The 24,043-nt window shown below is 36.7% G+C and overlaps 1 protein-coding gene across 18 annotated transcripts in view; it reads right to left on the bottom strand.

Annotated features, from left to right (window-relative positions):
• The window catches only part of FRYL (FRY like transcription coactivator), a 269,726-nt gene that overhangs the window by 138,653 nt on the left and 107,030 nt on the right, over positions 1-24,043 (bottom strand). For 17 of the 18 annotated variants that reach the window (XR_015165432.1, XM_086405843.1, XM_086405844.1 and 14 more), the window contains one exon: positions 7,247-7,446. Coding sequence is in view for 17 of the 18 variants with exons in the window: in XM_086405834.1 (XP_086261960.1) it covers positions 7,247-7,446 (200 nt within the window). In the remaining variant the exon portion in view is untranslated. Of the gene's footprint in view, positions 1-7,246; positions 7,447-22,075; positions 22,139-24,043 lie in introns of those variants that run through there. The other variant, XM_086405845.1, reaches the window with a different exon arrangement.

Genomic DNA, 24,043 nt, shown 5'->3' with positions numbered 1-24,043 from the left:
AGTCTATGAGATCGAAAAGACTGGGACAGGACTGAGCAACTAACACTACACTGTTTTTTGCAATGGCCTCAAATTGGGGTAAGTCCCAAACAGCTTATCCATAGAGAGTGGTATACAAACATTTATAGTACTTTCTCTAAGTGAAGTAGTATTCAATTGTTAGAAAGAATGAGACAAATACATATGGGTTGACAATAGAACAATCTCTGATTTTTTAAATAAAAATAGGTACAGAAAAAATATTATGTATATAAAATCTCATGGCTGTGTTTTTTCTTTTTTAAAGGTGGAAAGTGCTACAGACATTGATAAATAACAGACATGAAAAATAGTAAACTAAAACTATGGACAGTGATTACCTTGATAAAAAATGAAAGGATCACTATTTTTATTACATAACCTTTAAAACTATTTCCACTTTTTATAATGTCATTATTTCAAAATAATAGAATATACTAATAATGCATCTAAAGTTCACAATCCCTTATACTCTAATTTGACCCTTTAACTAGTATCTGTGTGCAGAGTACCAGCAGCAACATGTAGCTTCCAAGGAAAGCAAGAGGGCTTACTGAAAAAATTTTGACAGTGTAACAATGATACTGAAATATTTCAATAATCTGCAACTAAACATGGCCTTCTCTCCTACTAAACAATCCTTATCACTGTAGATTAAAAAGTCCAATGACAGAGCAAAAAAATATATATATTATCTTCGACTTTAGGATAGGAAGCTGCAGTGGAGGTGGGGACTTCCTAATGACCACTGAGAAGATGACATCTGAGTCACAATCAGAGGGAAGGGACTGAGCTTGCCATGCAAAGTGGGGAAAAGATAATCCAGTCTGTACCTTGGAACTCCCCAAAGGCTCAGGAATTGGAGGACTTCAGTACTATGAAAGTGTGGGTGAAGGTGAAGTTAAAATAAGAATGTTGAGGGATTTCCCTGGGGGTCCAGTGGTGAAGAATCCATCTTGCAACACAGGGACACAGGTTCAATGCCTGGTAGGGGATCTGAGACCCCACATGCCACGGGGCAGCTAAACCCATGTGCCACAACTAGAGAAAAAGCCTGCGTGCCACCATGGAGACTCAGAGCAGCCAAAAAATTAAAAAAATAAGAGGTCTGGTACTGTATTGACCTCTTTTATAGGCTTTTTATTAAAAAGAGAAAACTAAAAAACAAAAAACAAAAAGAGCTTGGTTGAATGTTTAGGAAAAGTTTAAACCCTACCTCTCACTCCCTTCACCCACTCTTACTTAGCAAGTTGGCCGTCTCTCCATCCTGCGCATAGAGGAATTGCCCTTCTTAGCAAAGAGCAAAACAGAGATGTCAGCTGGGAGAGTCTACACTTGAAGACAGGGTATCATCCTGAAGACAGGAGCTTAAGTGAAAAAGTATATGCTAAATAATAATAATAATAATTAAAAAAATAACAGTTATCTTCTGCCTCTATATCCCCTGAATGTTAGTAGCCAAGCCTAAATCTTCTCATTTGGGCTACTGAAGCACCCCTCTCAGGAGATTCTGACTAGCTCCCAGCTAAAGAGCTGACATTGATGGTTCAGATGACTACATGCTAAAGACCACAGTCAAAAAGGCCCCTCCATGAAGGTGGGGCTTCCAATCAGCTGTTCAGTGCCTCAATCATAGTAAATAATATATACCATGTAACAATAAACATGTGAGGAGAAGGGGGGAAACTAACAGAAAAATGCAAGACCAGAAACTCTTTAAAATACAAAGATATTTAATACTATCAAAAAAACAGTGGGTAGTGCAGTTGTAAAAATGCTGGTCCTAAACAGAAAAATGGGAGACCAGAAACTCTTTAAAATACAAAGATATTTAATACTATCAAAAAAACAGTGGATAGTGCAGTTGTAAAAATGCTGGTCCTAAACAGAAAAATGGGAGACCAGAAACTCTTTAAAATACAAAGATATTTAATACTATCAAAAAAACAGTGGATAGTGCAGTTGTAAAAATGCTGGTCCTAAACTAAATACATACAGTCTATATTAGCAGGTGATTGGTTAAAGCCCTTTTCCCCATCTTCTTTATAGGTCACCGGCAATCTAATAACAGTAACAAATAAGCACAAATGTGCCTGGATCAATTATCCAGGATTGATCTACCTCCTTTTAGGAATAAAGAAACCTAAGGTATTGGATTACATTGCTTGCAAGCTGAAATTTTAATCAATGGTTGCCCTTCCTTTTTGAATCTTCCAAGATGAAAATGAAATCATGGCTGAAGTCAAGCTCAGCTAACCTTTGAATCTTTCAGCTTCCTAATTTCCTTTTATTATGAGTTCTAATATGAAAATGAAAAGGCCAGTTCTCTCATTTTAGTGGTTGATTAAATTCTTTTAACAGAAGTCTTTCACATGGGTGCTTCTAAGTTTCCATGTAACCTACTGTCCATCTGACCATGAGACACAGGTTAGGCTCCTTGTATGTAACAATTTGTGGATGCTATTGTCTTTAAAACAGAATGAGAATTTCATTCAAGAACTCGAGAGAGTCATCTTGAACAGCAGTTTATTACTGGAAAGGGTACAAAATACATTTCAAAACAAATGAGATCACAATAAACGCATCTGAGGCTATAATGTATTTTCATTATCTAATCATAATGCTGGGTAGATGATACACCATCTACTCAGATTTGGACATAAATGAAACAAAGCTGGCAGAGATCTGATTTAGACAGGAAGAAATTATGCTGGTACATAGGATGTGGTGGTACGAATGGTAAAGAACCAGCCTGCCAATGTGGGAGATAGAAGAGACGCACGTTCAGTCCCTGGGTTGGGAAGATCCCCTGGAGGAGGAAATGGCAACCCACTCCAGTATTCTTGCCTATAGAATTCCATGTACAGAGGAGCCTGGCGGGCTACAGTCCATGGGGTCGCACAGAGTCGGACATAACTGAAGCAACTTAGCACGCACACATAGGAGTGTCGGTGGTAAAATCTATAAAATATGATGGGGATTTTCTCAGCCAGTGTTTGTCCTGAGCAGCCAGAGTCTACAACATTTGTGTATTTTCCTGGGGTGTCAGAAGGAGAAGGAAGGAATGTCTCTTCTCTCTTAAGTGTGATGATGGGGTAGAAACACCTATTTTTCAATGGAATCCTGAGCACTACCCACTATAACTCAATAATCTCACTTTAAATTACATAGTGGGGGTTTCTGAAATGAACTGTTAAATGAATGAATAAAATATAGTCAGCATCAGTCTATTCTGAAAGAAATATTAGAAGCTCTGGCTAACACAATGATACTGTGCTTTGTCAGAAGGAAAATAAGAGTGCAGGCCGCAGCAGTGTTCTCAAGAATAAGTTCAATTTATATGACAAACTTTTACTAAGAGCCTACCACCAAGGTCAGTGCTGCAGGTACAAGAAGAGAGAGAGACCTGGTTCCTGGTATCAAGTAGCTCACATCCGTAGAGATAAACAGATCTTTAATAAAAGATCTTTTAATGTAAACAATAAACCATAATATGACAATGTCAGAATCTAGGAGTGTGGACAAAATTACTATGGTAAAACACAGATTCATTTAGCTTAAGGAAGGGTCACTATGTTAGAAGGAACACGTGGGAAGCTGGAAGGATGAGTAGAGGTTTAAAAACAGAGGAGTTCAAAGCATTTTAGATCAAGAGAAAAGTAAAAACAAATACATCAGAACAACAGAATATACAGAGGATATTTTTAAGCCAATACTTCTGTCACAGCATACATCAGGATAGGAGAATCAAGAAACATTATACAAACTATAACAAGGCTTTGAAGAGGCTGAAATGACTCCCCCAAGAACTTGAATTTAATACATACGAATGAAAAGGAAGCAAGAATTCTAAAGCAAGAAGGTGATAATACTGATATTTGTGTTGTAGATGAGGGACAGTTTGGTGAGAACAAGGGAAATGGAAAGGTGACGGACTACTACTTGATTGGTGAGAAGGCTAGTGCAATGGTCTAATATGACAGAATCTGACCCTGACGGACTACTACTTGATTGGGTAGAAGGCTAGTGCAATGGTCTAATATGACAGAATCTGACCCTGACGGACTACTACTTGATTGATGAGAAGGCTAGTGCAATGGTCTAATATGACAGAATCTGACCCTGACGGACTACTACTTGATTGGTGAGAAGGCTAATGCAATGGTCTAATATGACAGAATCTGACCCTGACGGACTACTACTTGACTGGGTAGAAGGCTAATGCAATGGTCTAATATGACAGAATCTGACCCTGAGCTAGGTCAGTAATACTAGCATTGGTAGAAAAAGGAAAGAGCAAGTTATAAAATTGCTATATTATAGACTCGTTCAAAGTAGGTAATTTCACTCACATTCTTTTAATTATGTTACTCTCAAGACTTTTAGATTTCAAAATTGAAATTTCTTTAAGACTACAAGACATTTTAGAGCTGTTAGGACCATACTACATCATGCTGTTTATAAAACATTTTATAAAATAGGAAAAGAGCTTTTAAAATGTGCTGTGTACACTGCTAACTGTCGAAGCCAAGTGATGGGTCTAGAGGGGTCATTATACTATAATCTCTACTTTTCTATAAGTTTGTATTGAGATATATGAGTAAATAAAGGTGTAATATATTTCAAGTATACAAGGTGATAAATACATATATACTCTGAAAGGATTCCCACTATCAAGTTAATTAAAACATCCATCACCTCACATATTCACTTTTTCTTTCTTTCTTTTTTGTTTTTAGTGAGAACACAAATTCAACTTTCTTAGCAACTTTCAGTTAAACAATATAGTATTATCAACTATAATCATCATGCTCCATAAGCCTTTTTTTAATGTATCTTTTAAAAGTGGTTTCCTTTCTGACTGTATGCTATTTAAGTAGGCCAGTAAAGCAATCTAACATGTAATTCACAGACCATGGATGAAGAAAATAACATTTTATAGAGTAAGTACCTTTCTAATTAAACCTTATAAGCACTATTTCATATCTATAAACTCTCGTAATCCTAATTTTTAAAACAGAATTTTATATTATATACATGTTATACATACATTGGTATAAATATAAATATATATATATATATATATACACATTGGCATAAATATTGACGGACAGGGAGGCCTGGTGTGCTGTGATTCATGGGGTCGCAAAGAGTCAGACACGACTGAGTGACTGAACTGAACTGAACTGAATGCAGAAAGCAATCATGAAATGACTAAACTGAATATATTAATAATGAGATGTACAGTTCTGAAATATACATTTTAGTTAATGATCTTTTATGTACTATTATTTCTTAAACCTCAAATACATGATTTCATAGATACTCTCCTCAGAGTAGTGTCCTCTATTTAAAGATCAGAAAGAAACTCGATGCTTGCAGGCACCCCACCCACAGACCATCACAGTATGAGCAGTAAGTCCTACTTAACTAAGAAAATTAAGAACATATATTTCCTTCTTCTTCCCTCCTTTCTTAGGTCATCTTTATTCTCTCCCCTTCCTTTCTTTCTTCCTTCTGAGAAAGGACAGCAGGTTGAGTTAAGCCTAACTCTTTGCTCTGCTGCTTATTGGCTTTGGGCCTCAGACAAGTAACAGACCCTCTGGGTCTCAAAATAGTGGTGCACATCTATCTCTAATTCAGTTATGTAAGGAATAATACATTTCAGCTGTTACATCCTCTACCTCCATCTTCATTATCACCACCCAACTTGTAATCTACCAACATGCTCTTGATTGATCACATATCCGTTCCCTTCAAACCCCGAGAGTTACTTTCTAAAGTTACTTCACCCTGCAGAAACGGTTCTCAGGCTATTTAACTTCCAAGTCCATAACCTGTTTCCCAGTGTTCACTGTACTCTGCATCTATTATTTGACGATAATAATGCCATTCTGTAGTTTCTTTCCCGGATGCCATCATCTGCTGTTTTGGCTTCAATCATCACCCTCATGTGGATGATGCCAAAATCTATGTTTCCTGCAAATTCCCCAAAAGAAATTTCCAGCTACCAAATAATTCCACATGGTCTAGATTGCTAGTAGCTCAAGCTTAACATACACAAACATCTTAATCATCCTTACTATCCCAATAAAACTCTAGTTTTCTTTACCGAGGTAAACACACTACCATCTTTTTGAACACTTCAAAAAATCTTTAACGCTTCATGTTCACTCAAAACACCTATTCCATTTTAATTGTGCATCAAGTTCTACTGATTCTGCTTTTGTTATTTATCTCACTTTTTTCCACTGCTAATGCCCTGGTTCAAGACTCTTCATTTCAGCCTGGACTTATACAACAGCTAAATAGTCTCCGCCTTTCATCTGTTCTCCTTGTTGTCCCACCACTGTTTATCTATCGTAAAACAGTCATCACAATTCTTTAGAATCCAACCCAAACCTTTGTTCTTGTTCTTTCTCCTTCCTTCTTTCTCATAAGTAGAACTCCTCATGCTTTTAAGTATCCTCATGTACTGTAAATTCAAAGCTGTTTACTTGTTCTAAATTTGGCTATTGTCATATCACCAACTCACAGAATATTTTAGATTTTCTTTAATTTTCTCGTATGTTTTATCTATCTCAATAACTCCCCTTGGTGAAATCATTTTTGTCCTTTTGTTACCTACAGTAACTCATCTAAGTGTATTCTAGAGTCATTACAGCTTTTTAGATGACCACTTTTTATCACCTATCCCTTTTTTTTTTTTAAAGACATTATTTTTTAGAGTAGTTTTAGGTTCACAGCGAAACTGAGCAGAAGAACAGATTTACTGTTTTCCCCTGTGCCCACACATGCATAGCCCCTACCATTATCAACATGTGGACTAGAGGGGCATATTCATAACTGACACATCCTAATGATGCAAACTCTACAGACTGCACTGTGGTTCACAACAGGTGTTGTAAATTCTGTGGGTTTGGATATCCCTATGATGATGTGTATCACCATTACAGTATCATACAGGACATGTTCACTACCCTAAAAATCCTGTGTCTGCCTATTCATCCCACCTCTACCCCTGCCCAACCTCTGGCAACCACTGATCTTTTACTGTCTCCATAGCTTTGTCTTTTCCAGAATATCATATAGCTGGAATTATATAGTATATACCCTTTCAGATTGGCTTCCTTTAATATTTTTCAACTATGTTATTTTCTTTGGAAAATCTATAATATAATGGTTAAGGCAAGAAAAGATTTCAGGTTTATAGGTCAGCTCTACTCACCAAGGGTTCAGCCATTACAACTTCAATTTTCTTTTCAGCTTGAACAGCAAATTCTGCAAAGAGGCTCTTGATGACATATTCACCAGGCTTGACATCTGGGTCAATTGTAATGCTTGACATGATGATATTCTTTTTCCCCAAAGTAGAATGAGAGTTGGAAGAAGTGCAATACTTATTCACTTTGCTGACTGGTGCTGAAGCTAAAATAAAAGAAACAAAAGAACTCTACTTTAATAATCAACTCAATTAGGCCAACCATAACCACCTGGTTTAATATGCATCCTGCCCCTAAACTCCAACCAGATCTCCCAATCCGTATTACCAGACTCTATTTTTTCTATTACACTTGTTGCCTTCTAACCAACATAACTATAACTTTATTATATATCATGTTTACTATGTACTATTTATTTATTATGTGGTATTTTTCTCCTCACCCTGCTGTTGTGAATTCTATATGCTCAGAGACTCTCTTTTGTCTTTTTTGTTCACTGATGAATCCCAAGTGCTTAGAACAATGCCTGGTATATACTGGGGATACAATAAATATGTCATGGATGAATGAATGAATTCTAAACAAAGTTGTATGCAATGAAGGAAATATGTGTGAATAAATAAGATGCAAATTAGGTTAAGAAGTTAAAATACACTACTTGGGAGAGAATGCTCTGGAAACACATTTGAAAAAGCGAACTACATTTGAACTCACATCTAAATGATGAAAAAGAGGAAGCAAGGCAAAGCACCAGGAACAGAAAGTACAAAGTTGAGTTGAATGTTTGAAAAACAAAAAAAGGACCAGTGTGGCTGAAGCTCAAGGGATGGAACAGGGGTGGATGTGAGATGAAGTTAGAAGCATTAGTCAGAGACCAAAGTTTTAGAGCTCTATAAGGAAAATGGATATTACTCTCAATGCAATTAAAATTCAGTGCAAAGTGATGACTTGGAGAGGAAGAGGATCTGGCTTCTCTTTAAAAGATCCCTGGCTCCTCTGGAGAATGAATTATATGAGGGCAAACGTAGAATCGGGGGAGCCACTACAGAAAATCCAGGTGAGATGATCACAGTTTGGGCTAAGAGGATGGTGATGGCACAGGAGAGAAGGGTCTGTCAGATGATAGTGGACTTGGCTACTCACAGGAGGGCAAGCAATTAACGATGACTCATAGGACTTTTCTTTGAATCATTCAAAAGAGAGATCAAGATGACATTGTGCCTGGCAAACAGTACATCGAACCAAGTGTGACATAAAAAGAGCACCTGTTCTGTTTTCTTGACACCTGGGCAGCCTACCTGGCTTTTATCCACAGCTTCTCCAGTTGCCTTGATCTTCCTACCTGCTGCATCAAATAGACCTTCCCATTCTCTAACTTCAGCTTGTGACATCCCCTTTGGCCTAGAATATCCATGGAGAAACCTGTAAGAAATGTACTTCTCTACCTTGACCTGATCTCCAGAGACTGTGCTTTCAATATGCTGTCCTAGAAATTACTCCCTCCTTGAAATAGGAAGCAGAACACAATTTTTCAAACACTTTCTGTTCATGTGTGTGTTACATAACCATAGGACAATACATTTAATCTAAAGAAATACATTCCCAACTCCTAAGGAATTGTTCTGTCAACTAAAAAAACAAAAAAACCTACTCTACCAAACATAACATATGTCAAGATATCTAAAGTGACCATGGTAACATCAAAAGAAAATTCTAGAAAGTAATATAAAATCAGGTGAGGGCAGTCACTTCAGAAAAAAATCATTTGCAAATTTAAAAAATAAGTATTTTTGAAAGACTGAACTTATAAATGCCAAAGAATGGCTTACTTTCATGTCCTATCCATTATCTATGTTTACTCATTTTTGCATAGTACATAGTACATTTTGCATAGTAATCTTACCTCCAATGGTAAGATTACAAATTAGTCATACATGATGCTTATATTTTCAAAATAATAATAATCAAAAGACTATTATAAACAGTTAATATTGCATAGAAGATAAATATCTTTGTATCACATAAAATTAAAATATATATTGTATTCTAGAACTAAAATCATATAAAAGAGTTCAAAATAAAAATTCACAGTCCTTTGAACACAGTGCATGCCATTTATTTTAAACAATGACGTGTTTGTTTACTCTGTTTCATGATCCAACATTGTATATTGTAAGTGTCACTGTGGGGAAAGAAGATCTTAAATTTAAAAAATGTATTTTGGATCATTAAGAATACTTTATATTTTATATCCACATTATGTTGGATAGATGTAGAGAATCATAAAATAGTCAAAAAGGCTACTCAGTTTCTAGAATTTTAATTTACATTTTAGGAATAAAAATGAGGATAAAACATTTTTAAATTTTTGACTTATGGTAGTAGATGCAAAATATATCTTTTCTGGTAATTAAGATTCATAAGGTCATATGAGAGTTACAAAGTTTCTTTGGCTTTAACTTTATAATAAATGTTTTAAACAAGAAGCCTATAATAGATCTTGGCACTTGAACTGTAGACTTTGATGAGGTATAACCTTAATGCATTTTAACTTTTACAGTCTTCTCAAAAAGAAAAACTTTAGTTAATATGATCTCTCAAATAGCTCATCGTTACTATCTTCTACTTCCTAAAAAGCATAAACATAAGTTAAGCATAAATAAATATCCCTAGGTATCATAATTGAATTTTCAAGACATTTGCCAATACAGCCAGAAGTTTTAGGGAAACTTGTATTTATCTTCCAAATAAAGGTCTATCTTCTAAATATCCACATTACATTCTAACATCAAAATACTTCAACTTGAAAGAAAAATCAAATTTTTAGTGTTTAAGAGTTAATCAGTTTTACCTCAAAATGAAATCAGTTAGAAAAAGACCCACACCCGAACTGAAAACTGGACAGAAACGATGAAGAAACAAGCTACAAAAGATAAAACAAGCCAATAACCACAAAAACAATATTTAACTTCACTGATATTTTAAAAATAAATAAAAATTAGATAACTTTTTTTATGTACCAAAATGGTTTCCCCCGATTGTGTATTTCAATATAATGTTCAGCTTGGTTAAGATATGTGCATTTTTCTCATATTCTGCTAATAGTTAAGAAAAAGGGATAGTCACTCTAAGCAGGGTTAAGAAGGTTAGTTTCTACATAACTAGATTAACCTGATGTCACCAGATTGCTTGAGTCAAATATTTTATGAAGCTAAATAGTACTATTTCTCTACATGCTATTAAAGTCTTTTGAAAATTTTACATATGTCTACTAGAGAATAATGACATAACTGTTAAGAGTGTAATTCTTAACACAATTTAGGCATTGAATTACAAGTTGTAAAAACCCAATGTCATATTAAACATCCTTGGAACATAAATCTATTAAACTCTGATAATAAAAAGAATAAAGCAAGACCTGAGTGATTAATATATAAATTAAGATATAAAAATTAAAAGCTAGCCTGTGTACTCTTTCTCATAGATACGTGTGAAAGTCGCTCAGTTGTGTCCGACTCTTTGCGACTCCATGGATATACAGTCCATGGAATTCTCCAGGCCAGAATAGTGGAGAGGGTAGCATTTTCCTTCTCCATTCTCATAGATAAGGCGCAAATAAAAAGTAAATATGGCACTTCGAAAATCATTTATTTATTTATTTTTATGATTGTGCTGGGTCTTTGTTGCTGTGTGCAGGCTTTCTCTAGTTGCAATGCAAGGGCTTCTAATTGCAATGGCTTTTTGTTGCAGAGCAGCGGCTCTAGGAGCTCAGGCTTCAGTAGCTGTGCTATATGGGCTTAGTTGCTCCAAGGACTGTGGAATCTTCCATGGGACAAGGATCGAACCCATGTCCCATGAATTGAAGATTTTCAACCTACTGGACCACCAGTGAAGTTTGGTATTTTTAGATAGCGAGCTCTGTATAACATTGTACTTATCATGTCTCATAGAAAAAAAAAATTTACCTTCTTCATGCTCATAAGTCTCCTATTCCCTTATAGGATTAATTTAAATTCATTGAAGGAGAACAGACACGTGAGAAGAGACACAAAAACCCTAAGTTGAATCATGTTTGACCTCATTACTTTACAGCAGTGGTTCTTGTTGTTTTCTGCCTCCGTTATATTCTTACGTGCAACACTCTATTCAATAACTCCCTCTAAATTCAGTGACTCTCAGTGATTGAGCTGCCCTAAAAAAGATGAGTAGGAGTGAGTAGATGTAGTTTTAAAAGACCCCAGTGGAGTCCATGAAAACTGAGCGCAGCACCCTCACCCCCAAGGCCAGGTCTTTAGACATAAAAATTACTAGTCTTTGGTCATAATCTTATACATACATATTTATGTAGAGATTTATATAATACAGAAAAGTAACAAAATACCACACAATTTCTTATTATAATAATGATTATTCACTTATATTGGTTAATAATAAACATGTTGATGATGACCTAAGAAAGAAAAGGTATAAGGTAAATGGCCTTTTGAATAAGACCAAAAGTCAAACATAACTATTTTAAAAGACAAAAGCAAAACTCTTAGTTTAAAAATCAAGCCTCTCCCAGCAAGATATTTTGTGGCTATCAACAAACTGAATGAAATTTACACGCAGAGGCAAATAACTCAGAATAGCCAAAGCAATACTGAAGAAGAACAAAGTTGGAGGACTGACAGTACTCAACTTCAAGACTTATTTTAATGCTACCGTGAACAAGACAGTGTGCTACTAATGAAGAATACATGACGACATCAAGAGGACAGAATAGAGAGCCGAGAACAGGCTCACACAGAGTCAACTGAAACTGATCTCTGACAAAGGCGCAAATGCAATCAGTGGAAAACGGAGAATTTTCAGCAAATGGTATTGGGATAACTAGACATTTGCATACTACAAAAATAAATAGATCTAGACACAGAACCTACATCTTTTACAAAAACTAACTCAAAATGGATCACAGATCTAAATGTGAAATGCAAAACAATAAAATTCCTAGACTATAAGGAGAAAATCTAACAGTTCTTGGGTTTGGTGATGACTTTACAGACACAACACTAAAAGTAAGACCCATGAAAGAAAAATTGATAAACTGAAGCTTTATTAAATTAACTTCAGCTCTGCAAAAGATATTGTTAAGAGGATGAAAATACACAGACTGGGAGAAAACCTTTGCAAAACACGTATCTGGCATCCAAAATATATAACAATTCTTAAAATGCAATAAGAAGATAAACTATCCAGTTTTAAAACAGACAAAACATCTGAACAGACTGCTCACCAAAGACATACAGATGACAAGTAACCATATGAAAAGATGCTCCATATCGTACATCTTCAGAGTAATGCAAATTAAGACAACGATGAGATACCACTCTGGATGAAAAATGTCACCTGCTCTATCAGTAAACAAAGGAAGTTGTAGTTATGAAGCCATCAGCCACTGCAGAGCCCTCAGGTGTGCACTCTGAGGAGATTCAGGATGGAGAAAAACAGGATACTGGCCCTAGATAATTAAGGTACATATCAAAGGAATGATTTCAATAAGCCCAAATGCTTCCATCTTCCCATACATAGAAAAGTGCTAAGTTCATTAACTTCAGATGTCTGCTTTTCTTTAATTAACAGCAAACTTTTGATGTTCAGATTACCTGGCTTTTTGTTGTAAAAACTCTAATATATATCCTGACTCCTCCTTTACCTCTTAGAAGCAGTTCTTCAAAGCTATCTGAGAATCTGCCTCCCAGACCTAAGTCCTCAGCAAGTCTGCCAAATAAAACACAATTCTCAGTTTTTAGGCTGCACTTTTTTTCTTTTTTCAGTCAACAGCACTACACACCCATCATAGTGATCAAAATCCACAACGGTGACAACAACAAATGAGCCTGTGGGACAACAGGGACTCTCTGTCATCACTGGTGAGAATGTAAAAGGGAAGACAGTTTGAAGGATCCTCACAAAATTATATTCTTATCAGAGAACACAGCAACTGTGTTCTTTTGTATTTACCCAAAGGAGTTGAAAATATATATACACAAAAACCTGCATGCAAATGGTTGCAGTCGCTTTATTCCTAACTGTCAAAACTTGGAAGCAACCAAGATGTCCTTCAGTAGGTGAATGGATAAGCAAACTGTGGTACATCCAGACAATGGAATATTGTTTAGTGCTAAAATGAAATGAATTACATAGCCATGAAAAGATGTGGAGGAAACTTAAATGCATGTCACTAAGTGAAAGAGGCCAATCTGAAAAGGCTACATGAAAAGGCTATATTCCAACTGTATGATTCCAACTATTTGACATTCTAGAAAAGGCAAGACTATGGAGACAACTTAGATGAGTGACTGCCAGGGGTTAGAGGGAGGGCAGGATAAATCTGTGGAACACAGAAGATTTTTAGGGGCATGGTACTATTCTATATGATACTGCAGTGCTGGACACATGTCATTATAAATTGTCAAAGCCCATATAAAGCACAACACCAAGACTGAAGTTGTAAACTACGGGCTTTGGGTGATTATGATGTGTCCCTGTAGGTCCATCAATTTTAACAAACGTATCACATTAATGTAAAGTGTCAACAGGGCCCTCCCTGCTCTTCCCAAATGGGCAGAGCAGGGAGGGCAGGAGAAGAGGTACGTGGGAACTCTCTGTACTTTCTGCTCAAATTTCTATAAACCTGAAACTGCTCTTTATAAAAAAGTCTATTAATTTTTCAGAAAAGAAAGAAAGGCCTATTCTATTCCTGTCAGCTAGAACCAAAGGTGCCTGGGAAGAGCCACAATAAACAACAGCCCAAGCCAAAGCTTAAAACAATAATGTATTGGATTAAGCTAAGAGGAAAAAAGAAAACAGTTTTAAGTCAATTAAAATAAAACATCAAAAACACACATCAGGTTACATGGTAGATAAATTGAACATAGAGACAAAGGTAGTAGAATCAGTATTAGGGAATAAATGAAAATTTCAACTTTTGGGGAGACCAGTTGGATTCATGTATCTTTCTACCAACTATCCAAAGCAAAACTGTACATTTGAAAGCAATTATTTCTGAAGAGGAAAAAAGAAAATATAAATAATGTGCATGTTGAACATGTTAAGAGATAAATTATGAAAATATCATATGATGGCTTCAGTGCACAAACACAATTTGCTGCATAAGGCAAGGAAAGTGATCGTGTTAGTCACTCAGTCGTGTCCAACTCTTTGTGACCCCATGAACTGTAAGCCGTCAGGCTCCTCTGCTCATGGAATTCCAGGCAAGAATACTGGAGTGGGTTGCCATTTCCTTCTCCAGGGGATCTTCCTAACCCAGGGACCGAACCTCAGTCTCCTACATTGCAGGCAGATTCTTTACCATCTGAGCCACAAGGGAAATCCACTTAGCCAAAGGCAAGGAACGTATACCTCAAAATTCCTTCATAAATTTAAGAACCTCATACCAGACACTATTCGCTGATGATTTTGGATACATTATTTAATATTTATTAAGACAGTTTGCATAGTATCTTATTTTATGCTAACAAACCAAATCTTATTTCAAGTGATAAGCTGGTAAATGGCCCTCTTTAAAAAAAAAAAAGTCCTGATTTGTAGCATTTGCTAATTTCCATTGTTCCATCACTCCCATTATGGATGATTTCAAGCCATCAATAATTTAACAACCAGCTGGTAAAATTCCTGGAAGGAACTAGATCCAAAACATCACATCAAGTTATTGTTCATGTACAACAAGGAAACTGCCTTCTAATTAAAGTTGATTGTCCCATTTGAATGGAATGTGGACTTCAGTCCTCAGTTTAAGAACTTTCAGATCAGTGGCTTTATGTCCTCCAAAACTGCCAGATTTTGATATATCCATTTTTCCTCCTTAAAAGTCTGTATTATTAACGTAATATTTGCTTAGAATAACTATCCCAAGTCAAATATTGTTGCATCTTCAAATTCATTTACATAAAACAGGCTAAAAAAGAAAAAGTATTCCCATTTTGATCAGACATATATTTACCACTATTTTCTTTTAACTCTCTTTTAGTCTCATTTACTCCATTTAAACCTGTCCAACTGGAATTTATTTGCGGTGTTACACAATAAAGATTTTAAAGTTTTTCATTAACATTTAATTGGTTCTTCTCAGTATGTTTACTAAAATTTTGTCCCTGATTTTCACTATCATAAACTAAATTCATACTCAAATATGCTTTCTAGTTTGCTCATCAACAATCAGTTTTGTATCAGTACCATTCTCTTCATTACTGTAGCTTTATAATAGGTTTTATTATCTGTTGGAAACAAATACTCCTGGTTTACACATTATCTTCAGGAATTTCTCATTTATTGTCATTTACTTATACTTCCAAGTTTATACAAACCTTCACAAAATAATTAGAAGAAAACTGACACCTTAATTAACTTCTTATCTAGAACCTGGCATACCCTTACTAATTTGTCTTCTTTCATGAACCCAAAGAAAAATGTCTATTTTCCTTCATAGGAGAAACTCTCCAATTCTTCTGTTTCTAAATACTTTGTCTATTCTGTGTAAATGAAATTATTTTTCCTCACCACTCAATCCAAAGATTTTGCTTCTGGATGAATTTCAATGGATAGAAAAAATAAAACTTTTGCTTGTTCTTTGGACAGCTGTTCATAAAATGTTTATTTATCCTAGGCTAAACTATTCCCATCGAAAACAATTTCTAAACATAGAAGTTCCTATGACATCTTTGGCACATTTCCAACTTTTTTTTTTTTTACTTTAAATCTACCACAGTAATATTGTTTACTATAAAGATGAAGAAAAAACGACCGATCATCTAAATAATCCATTACTCACTCAGCCAGAGTCTCCCTGTGGTTATTATTTTTGAACCTTCAGAATCTTGGCTAGGAAACTATTCTATAAATTTAGTAATAACGTGGTATTTTAAAAATATGTATGGATCTAAGAGTCAGAAGATGAGAGCCCTAGACTTGATTTGGCTACTGAGTGTCATTATAACCTTGGTCAAAATATTGAAGCTCTCTAAGCTTTGTTCCCCCTCCAAAAATGAATGAATGAGTTTTAGCTCAACTGTGGGTATGGTATCAGAAGCAACAAAAAAAGTTGTTTTCATTTTTGTTCTCCATTCTTCTGCCCATAAAAATTTTTTACTGCCAATGAAAAACCCACTGTGGCAAACCCTCCTCTGGCCAGACATAAGCTTGGGCACCACCACAGCACAGCCGTAAAGTAAAAATATTGGGTTGGCCAAAAAGTTCATTCAGCTCATAGAAAAACCCAAGCAAACTTTCTGCTAACCTAATGTATATGAATACCAGAATCCTACAGTAAACATACCCAGGTGTTTCATCCAGTAAACGTACCCAGACCCAGGGAGAGAGAAATAACTACATATGGCTGTGTACCCGTTTTTCTTCAACTTACAAGAAAGCGAGCAGAATCTAAACAGTTGGGCTGAGTTCTCTATACCCTTGAGGCTGATAAGATGTAAAGAGACCAAGAAAAAACAGACTTTCTCTTAATATTTTAACTGGTTGCTAACTAAGAAAGGCTCACGGAGCCTGCATTTCCTTCCATCACTCTTGGGATTACACTTTAAAACAGTCATATAGCTGTATGGCCCACACACTTAAATTAGCTGACAAAGAAATTTACTGGTATCCAGCAGAGACAAAAGGAACAAAATATTTACCATACACCAGCAGCAAATATCATTGTAGATTTCAAAACACCAAATCTATTTCAATTAAAACAGAAACTAAACAAAGATGCTGATTCTTGCCTTACCATTCACTACTGTTTTAAAGTTCACAGGATAATAAGTAAATGCAATAACATAATAAAATGAAATAATTACTATAAATATTGAGAAAGAAGATATGAAATTTATTAACTAGCAATTATCACGTAGAAATGAAAATAGATAAAAACTTACTCACATATATAAAATACATAGGTATAAATTTAATAAAGAAGCATAGAACTTACATAGAGGAAACGACAAGAACTTCTTAAAGAACATAAAAAGAAGACCTGAACAAAGATAAGGACAAACTTACAGATAAAAGCATTTGTTCTTTTAAGTGCCAATTCCCAGAAAATACGTTAATTAGTACAATTCCAATTAAGATTTCAGTACAACTTTATTTAGGTTGCATTAGAGAAAATTATCTTAGAGTATACTAGATGGTGAAGGACAGGGAAGCCTGGTATGCTGCATTCCATGGGGTCACAAAGAGACACAACTGAGCAATTGAACAATCCTAGGAGGAAGGCTCCCTAGGTGGCGCTAGCGGTAAAGAACCTGATTGCTAATGCAGGAGACATGCTGCTGCTGCTGCTAAGTAGCTTCAGTCATGTCCGACTCTGTGCAACCCCACAGACCGCAGCCCACCAGACTCCTCTGTCCCTGGGATTCTCCAGGCAAGAGTACTGGAGTGGGCTGCCATTTCCTTCTCCAATACATCCATGCACGCTAAGTTGCTTCAGTCGTGTCCAGCTCTGTGCGACCCTATGGACAGCAGCCCACCAGGCTCCTCCGTCCACAGGATTCTCCAGGCAATACTGGAGTGGGTTGCTATTTCCTTCCTCATAATGAGATGCAATGCAGTTTCAATCCCTGTGTTGGGAAGATGGCCTGGAAGAGGGCGTGGCAACCCACTCCAGTAGTCATGCCTGGAGAATCTCATGGACAGAGGAGCCTGGTGGGCTACAGTCCACAGGGTCACAGAGTTGGACACGACTGAAACGACTTAGCACGCATGCACATACTAAAAAAAAAAAAAAAGCATTTAAAAATAATACAAACACTATTGTCTAAATCAAAAGATAACTATAATCAGAACAGACTATAACTATAATCAGAATATAACTATTATCAAAATATAGTATAAAATGTATAACATCACTAATCACGAGAGAAATGCAAATTAAAATCACAGTGAGATTATCATCTCACACCTGTTAAAATGGCTATCATCAAAAAGGCCACAAGTAACAAATGTTGTCAAGGATTGTGGAAAAAAGGAAACCCCTTGTATACTATTGATGGGAATGTAAATCGGTGCTGCCACTGTGGAAAACAACATAGAGGTTTCTCAAAAAACTAAAAACAGAACTACCATATATACCAACTGGGTATATTTTCAAAATAAAGCAAAAATACAAATTCAAAAAGATACATGCACCCCAGTGTTCTCAGCAGCATTAATAACAATTGCCAAGATGTGGAAGCAGCCTAAGTGTCCATCAACAGATGCAGGGATAAAGAAGATGTGGCGTATATGTATGTCTGTGTATGTGGAATACTATTTAACCTTAAAAAAGAATGAAATTTTGCATTTGTAACAACATGGATGGACCTGGAGGACATAATGCTAAGTGAAGCAAGCCAGACAGAGGAAGACAAATACTGAATAACATAAGTTATATGTGGTATCTAAAATACAACTAACTAACTAATGAAAAAGAAGCAGACTCATAGATATAGAGAACTAGTGATTTTCAATGGGGCAGGGAAGAGGAGAGGAGTAATACAGTGGCAGGGGATTAAGAAGTAAAAACTACTATGTATAAATAAATTACAAGGATACACTGTACAACACAGGGAATATACCCAATATAGCATAACTATAAATACAGTCAACCTTTAAAAATTGTGAATCACTATATTGTATACCTGTAACTTATGTAATATTGTACATCAAATATACTTAAATTTAAAAAAACTTAGTAAAATAGGTAAAATATATCTGTCTACATATAAATAATTATATCAGAATGTTATGCAAAAGTAATCAACTCAGTGAATATTAAATGTACATAAACCAGATTAATATAAAAGATTGGAGAACCTTGCCAAAATTTCAGAAAAAGAATTCACCATAGCAAAGGTAGAAGAAAAGGGGGATTTATTTAGTAATAATTTTAGAATATCTTGCTACTCATTTGCAGAAAAATAAATATAATATATTCAAAGACCAAATTCCAGATGGATATGAAGTAAAAATGTTTTAAAGTCTTAGAAAAGAATTCAAAATCAACATGCATAATCCAGGAAAGAGGAGACCTTTAGTGAAGATAGAAGGCCCAAAATTATTTAAAAAGAATGCCTTTGACCAAAGAAAATTTTTAAATATTTATAAGGAAATGATACTGTAAACAAGAAAGGACAAAAGTTGGGGGGAAAGTAGAATGTAGATGACAGAAAATATAAAATATTCAAATTTACAAGAGAAAGACAACGCAATGGAGAAAAAATGGCAAAAGATATAATTAGACAATTCTCATAAGAACCAATCTAAAAAGACAACAAACATATGAAAAAAATATTCAGACTTTGTACTGGCCAGAAAATGAAAATTAAACTTGCAGTGAGCTTTCACTTTATACACAAATATTAAATTTGTGGCAAATATTCAAAAGAATAATTGGATGTATAGCTGAAAAGGTACAAGGAAATTAACACAACACATTGCTGATGGAAAAGTCCTGTTCAACAGTCAAGTAGGGTGGACAAAGGATGAGTGTTCTGGCCCCTATAGCAGAGCCTGGGCAGATAATAAATTTCTTTGATCTTTAGGCTCTCCATCCAACTTCCTGATTACAGTTTAACTTTGTATGACCTACCCCACAAGCAGAGCAAAGAACGGTCGGTCTGCCAGCTCCAGCATTAATGTTCTTTCACTTGGCATATTTCTCATTGTGAATTAGTAAATTGGCACACGTAAAAGCTTGTCTCTGTCAGAAGACTGTTTATAAAAATTCTGCCCCTTGAGAAAGATTTCACATCCACTCTCAGCATTCTGGCAGAGTCAGGATTTCCTGACCTGATGGTGGTCTTTGCTGGCCTTCTCTGGCAATTCCTTAAATCAGAATCAAACTCTCTGGAGGGAGACCCAGGCATCTGTATGTTTCTGAAAACTCCCCAGCGTGACTCTCTTTTGCTGTGCTTAGTTGCTCAGTCGTGTCCAACTCTTTGCGACTCCATGGATTGTAACCCACCAGGTTCTTCTGTCCATGGGGATTCTCCAGGCGAGAATACTGGAGTGGGTTGCCATGCACTCCTCCAGGGAATCTTCCTGACCCAGGGATCAAACCTGTCTCCTACATTGCAGGCAGATTCTTTACTGGCTGAACCATCGAGGAAGTAGCCAGGGTGAAAACCACTGCCTTTCACTATTCTTCCAAAGCAGAACATTGGTTCTACACAATGATTTTATTTAAAACTAATTTTGATGATAAAAAGTTTCAAAAACACCATAAACAAGGAAACCTACTTATATAATATCACAAACAACATCCATCAGAGTTAGATGAATGCATGTCAGGGACAGAGCTCTAGGGAGCAGAGTAAAGGATCATTTATAGGATAAATAAAAAATCTAATTTTAAAAAGTTATGTATAATTCTCTCAATTCATACTAGAAATCTTAAACTGATTTTTCTCTCAGGCTTTCAGTCTCTTCACTTTACTCACTATCAATGACCTAAACCACATATCTCGGTCGCCAATCAATCTTTGCCTTTCATTATCTGTTATTTCAAAGAATAAAGTTTCAGTGATATAAACTTAAAGAGTTATCACTGATTTCTCCCTGTGCCCTATATTTCATATCTAGTCTAGCCATCAAATACCATGACTACTAAAAGTAATCCCCACTTCCTTTTTCTGCATAGCTGAACTTTCTGCATAACTGAATTTTTAAGTTCAGGTCCTAATAACAGTCTACGTAAACTCGTTAAAAGTCTTCCTTCACAGTCATCCCCTGCCTCTCAGCTGATGAAATATCAACTTCACATAGCAGCCAAAGGGACTACTTTATATTTGAACCATGTGTGTGTGCCTGCCTTCTAAGTCACTTCAGTCGTGTCCGACTCTTTAAGATCCTGTGGACTGTAGCCCACCAGGCTCCTCTGTCCATGGGATTCTGCAGGCAACAATACTAGAGTGGGTTGCCATGCCCTCCTCCAGGGGATCCTCCCCATCCAGGTATTGAACCCACATCTGTTATGTCTCTTGCACTGGGAGGTAGGTTCTTTAACACCAGCACCTCCTAGGAACCCCATATTTGAACCATACTAGCACGTGAGTCTGAGTGAAATCCGGGAGTTGGTGATGGACAGGGAGGCCTGGCATGCTGCGATTCATGGGGTCGCAAAGAGTCAGACATGACTGAGTGACTGAACTGAACTGAACTGAGGCCTTTATATTGGAGAAGGAAATGGCAACCCACTCCAGTATTCTTTCCTGGAAAACACCATGGATGGAGGAGCCTGGCAGGCTGCAGTCCATGGGATAACAGTCAGACATGACTGAGCGACTGAGCAGAGGCCTTTATATATGGAGACCCTGGTAGCTCAGACAGTAAAGAATCTGCCTGTAATGCAGGAGACCTGAGTTCGATCCCTAGGTTGGAAAGATCCCCTGGGGCAAGGAATGGCAACCCACTCCAGTACTCTTGCCTGGAAAATCCCAGGACAGAGGAGTCTGGTGGGCTACAGTCCATGGGGTAGCAAAGAGTTGGACACAACTGAGCAATTAACACTTTAAACAACACAAGGGCCCTTATATGAGCTTCGCTGGTAACTCAGAGGTAAAGAATTTGCCTACAATGCAGGAGACTGCAAGAGACGTGGGTTCGATCCCTGGATTGGGATTCAGTATTCTTGCCGGGAAAATCCCATGGACATAGGAGCCTGGCAGGCTTCGGTCCATGGGGTCACAAAGAATTGGACACAACTGAAGCGACTGAGAACACACGCACACAGATCCTTATATATCAAACATCGCAATGCAGGGCCTCTGTACTCTGCAAAAAAATGCACCACTAACCTTACTTTCAAGAATATTACTAAAGCCATTTTACTGGAGTCATCGTTTTCTTTTCTTCCACAGTCTCCCTACAATAAGAATGGTTCAAAACTTTATGTGAATTTTCTTCATCTTTTTTTTTTTAGAACAATTTTTTAAAGAGCAGTTTTTAGGCTCACAGCTAAATTGAGAGGAAGGTACAGAGACAACCCATATACTTCCTGCTCCCACACATGCATCCTTCCCCCATAATCTACATCCATTAGTACACTTGCTGCAGTTTATGAGACTACATCGTTATCACCCAGAGTCTACATTAGGGTTCACTCTTTGTGTTGTACACTCCGTAGGTTTGAACAAACGTACCCCGTATGGAACAACTGACTGGTTCAAGCTTGAGAAAGGAGCACAACAGGGCTGTTTGCTCTCACCCTGTTTTGCAAATGCTAAGCACATCATGAGAAATGAGAAATGCTGGGCTGGATGAGTTACAAGTTGGAATCAAGATAAGCAGGAGAAACATCAACAACCTCAGATAGGCGGATGATACCACCCTAATGGCAGAAAGCAAAGAGAAACTTAAGAGCTTCTTTTAGGAGGAGAGTGAAAGAGCTGGCTTAAAACTAAATATTAGAAAAACCAAGATCATGGCATCTGACCCCATTACTTCCTGGCAAATAGAACAGGAAATGGTGGAAGTAGTAACAGATTTCCTCTTCTTGGGCTCTGAAATCACTGCGGATGGTGACTCCAGCCATGAAATCAGAAGACGATTGCTTCTTGGCAGAAAAGTGATGACAAACCTCGTCAGTGTGTTGAAAAGCAGAGACATTACTCTCCCGACAAAGGTCTGTATAGTCAAAGCTATGGTCTTCCCAGTGGTCACATATGGGTGTGAGAGTTGGACTGTAAAGAAGGCAGAGCGTCAAAGAACTGATGCCTTTGAGCTGTGGTGCTGGAGAAGACTCCAAAGAGTCCCTTGGACAGCAAGGAGATCAAAACAGTCAATCTTAAGGAAGAGCAACCCTGAATACTAGCTGAAAGGACTGATGCTGAAGCTCCAGTATTTTGGTCATATGATGCGAACAGCCAACTTACTAGAAATGTCCCTGATGCTGGGAAAGATTGAGGGTAGAAGAAGAGGGTGTCAGAGGATGAGATGGTTGGATGGCATCACTGATGCAATGGACATGAACTTGGGCAAACTTCAGGAGATGGTGAAGGACAGGGAAGCCTGGCATGCTGTAGTACGTATGGTTGCAAAAAGTCGGACAAGACTGGGCCACTGAATAACAATATCCATCATTATAGTATCATACAGAGTAGTTTATTTTCCCTAAAAATCCTCTGTGCACCACCTACTCATCCCTCCCTCTCCCAATCCCCAGCAATCACTCTTCTTACTGTCCCCATAATTTTGGCCTCTTCTAGAATGTCATACAGTATGTAGCCTTTTCAGACTGGCTTCTTTCACTTAGTAATATGCAATTATGTTTCCTCCATGTCTTTTCATGGTTTGATAGCTCATTTCATTTTAGCACTGGATAATGTTTCATAGTCTGGATGTACCACAGTTTATTTATGCATTTATCTACTCAAGGACATCTTGGATGCTTCTAATTTTCGGCCATTATGACTAAAGCTGCTATAAACATCAGTGAAGCTTATTTTAAACAACAAAGATCCACTGAATACATCTAATGTAAATCTCTTATTTGTTATTATGTTATCAGTTCAGTTCAGTTCAGTCGCTCAGTCGTGTCCAACTCTTTGCGACTCCATGAATCAAAGCACGCCAGGCCTCCCTGTCCATCACCAACTCCTGGAGTTCACTCAAACTCACGTTATACTGTTACTATATTGCATGTTAACGGATATTAATAGATTCTTCAATTTTTGAATGCCTTTGCTAACTAGGTAATTTATGTTCTCTTTGACCAATGAATATATCTCTGAAATCGATGTCAATGAGAACATAAATTATGCTAC

The sequence above is a fragment of the Bos grunniens genome, chromosome 6 (genome assembly GCF_055505025.1).
Source record: "Bos grunniens cultivar Pamir isolate PY7600 chromosome 6, Bosgru_T2T1.0, whole genome shotgun sequence".
NCBI lineage: Eukaryota > Metazoa > Chordata > Mammalia > Artiodactyla > Bovidae > Bos > Bos grunniens.
Note: the sequence above shows the minus strand (reverse complement) of the source record. Positions and strands in the feature narration are given on the sequence as shown.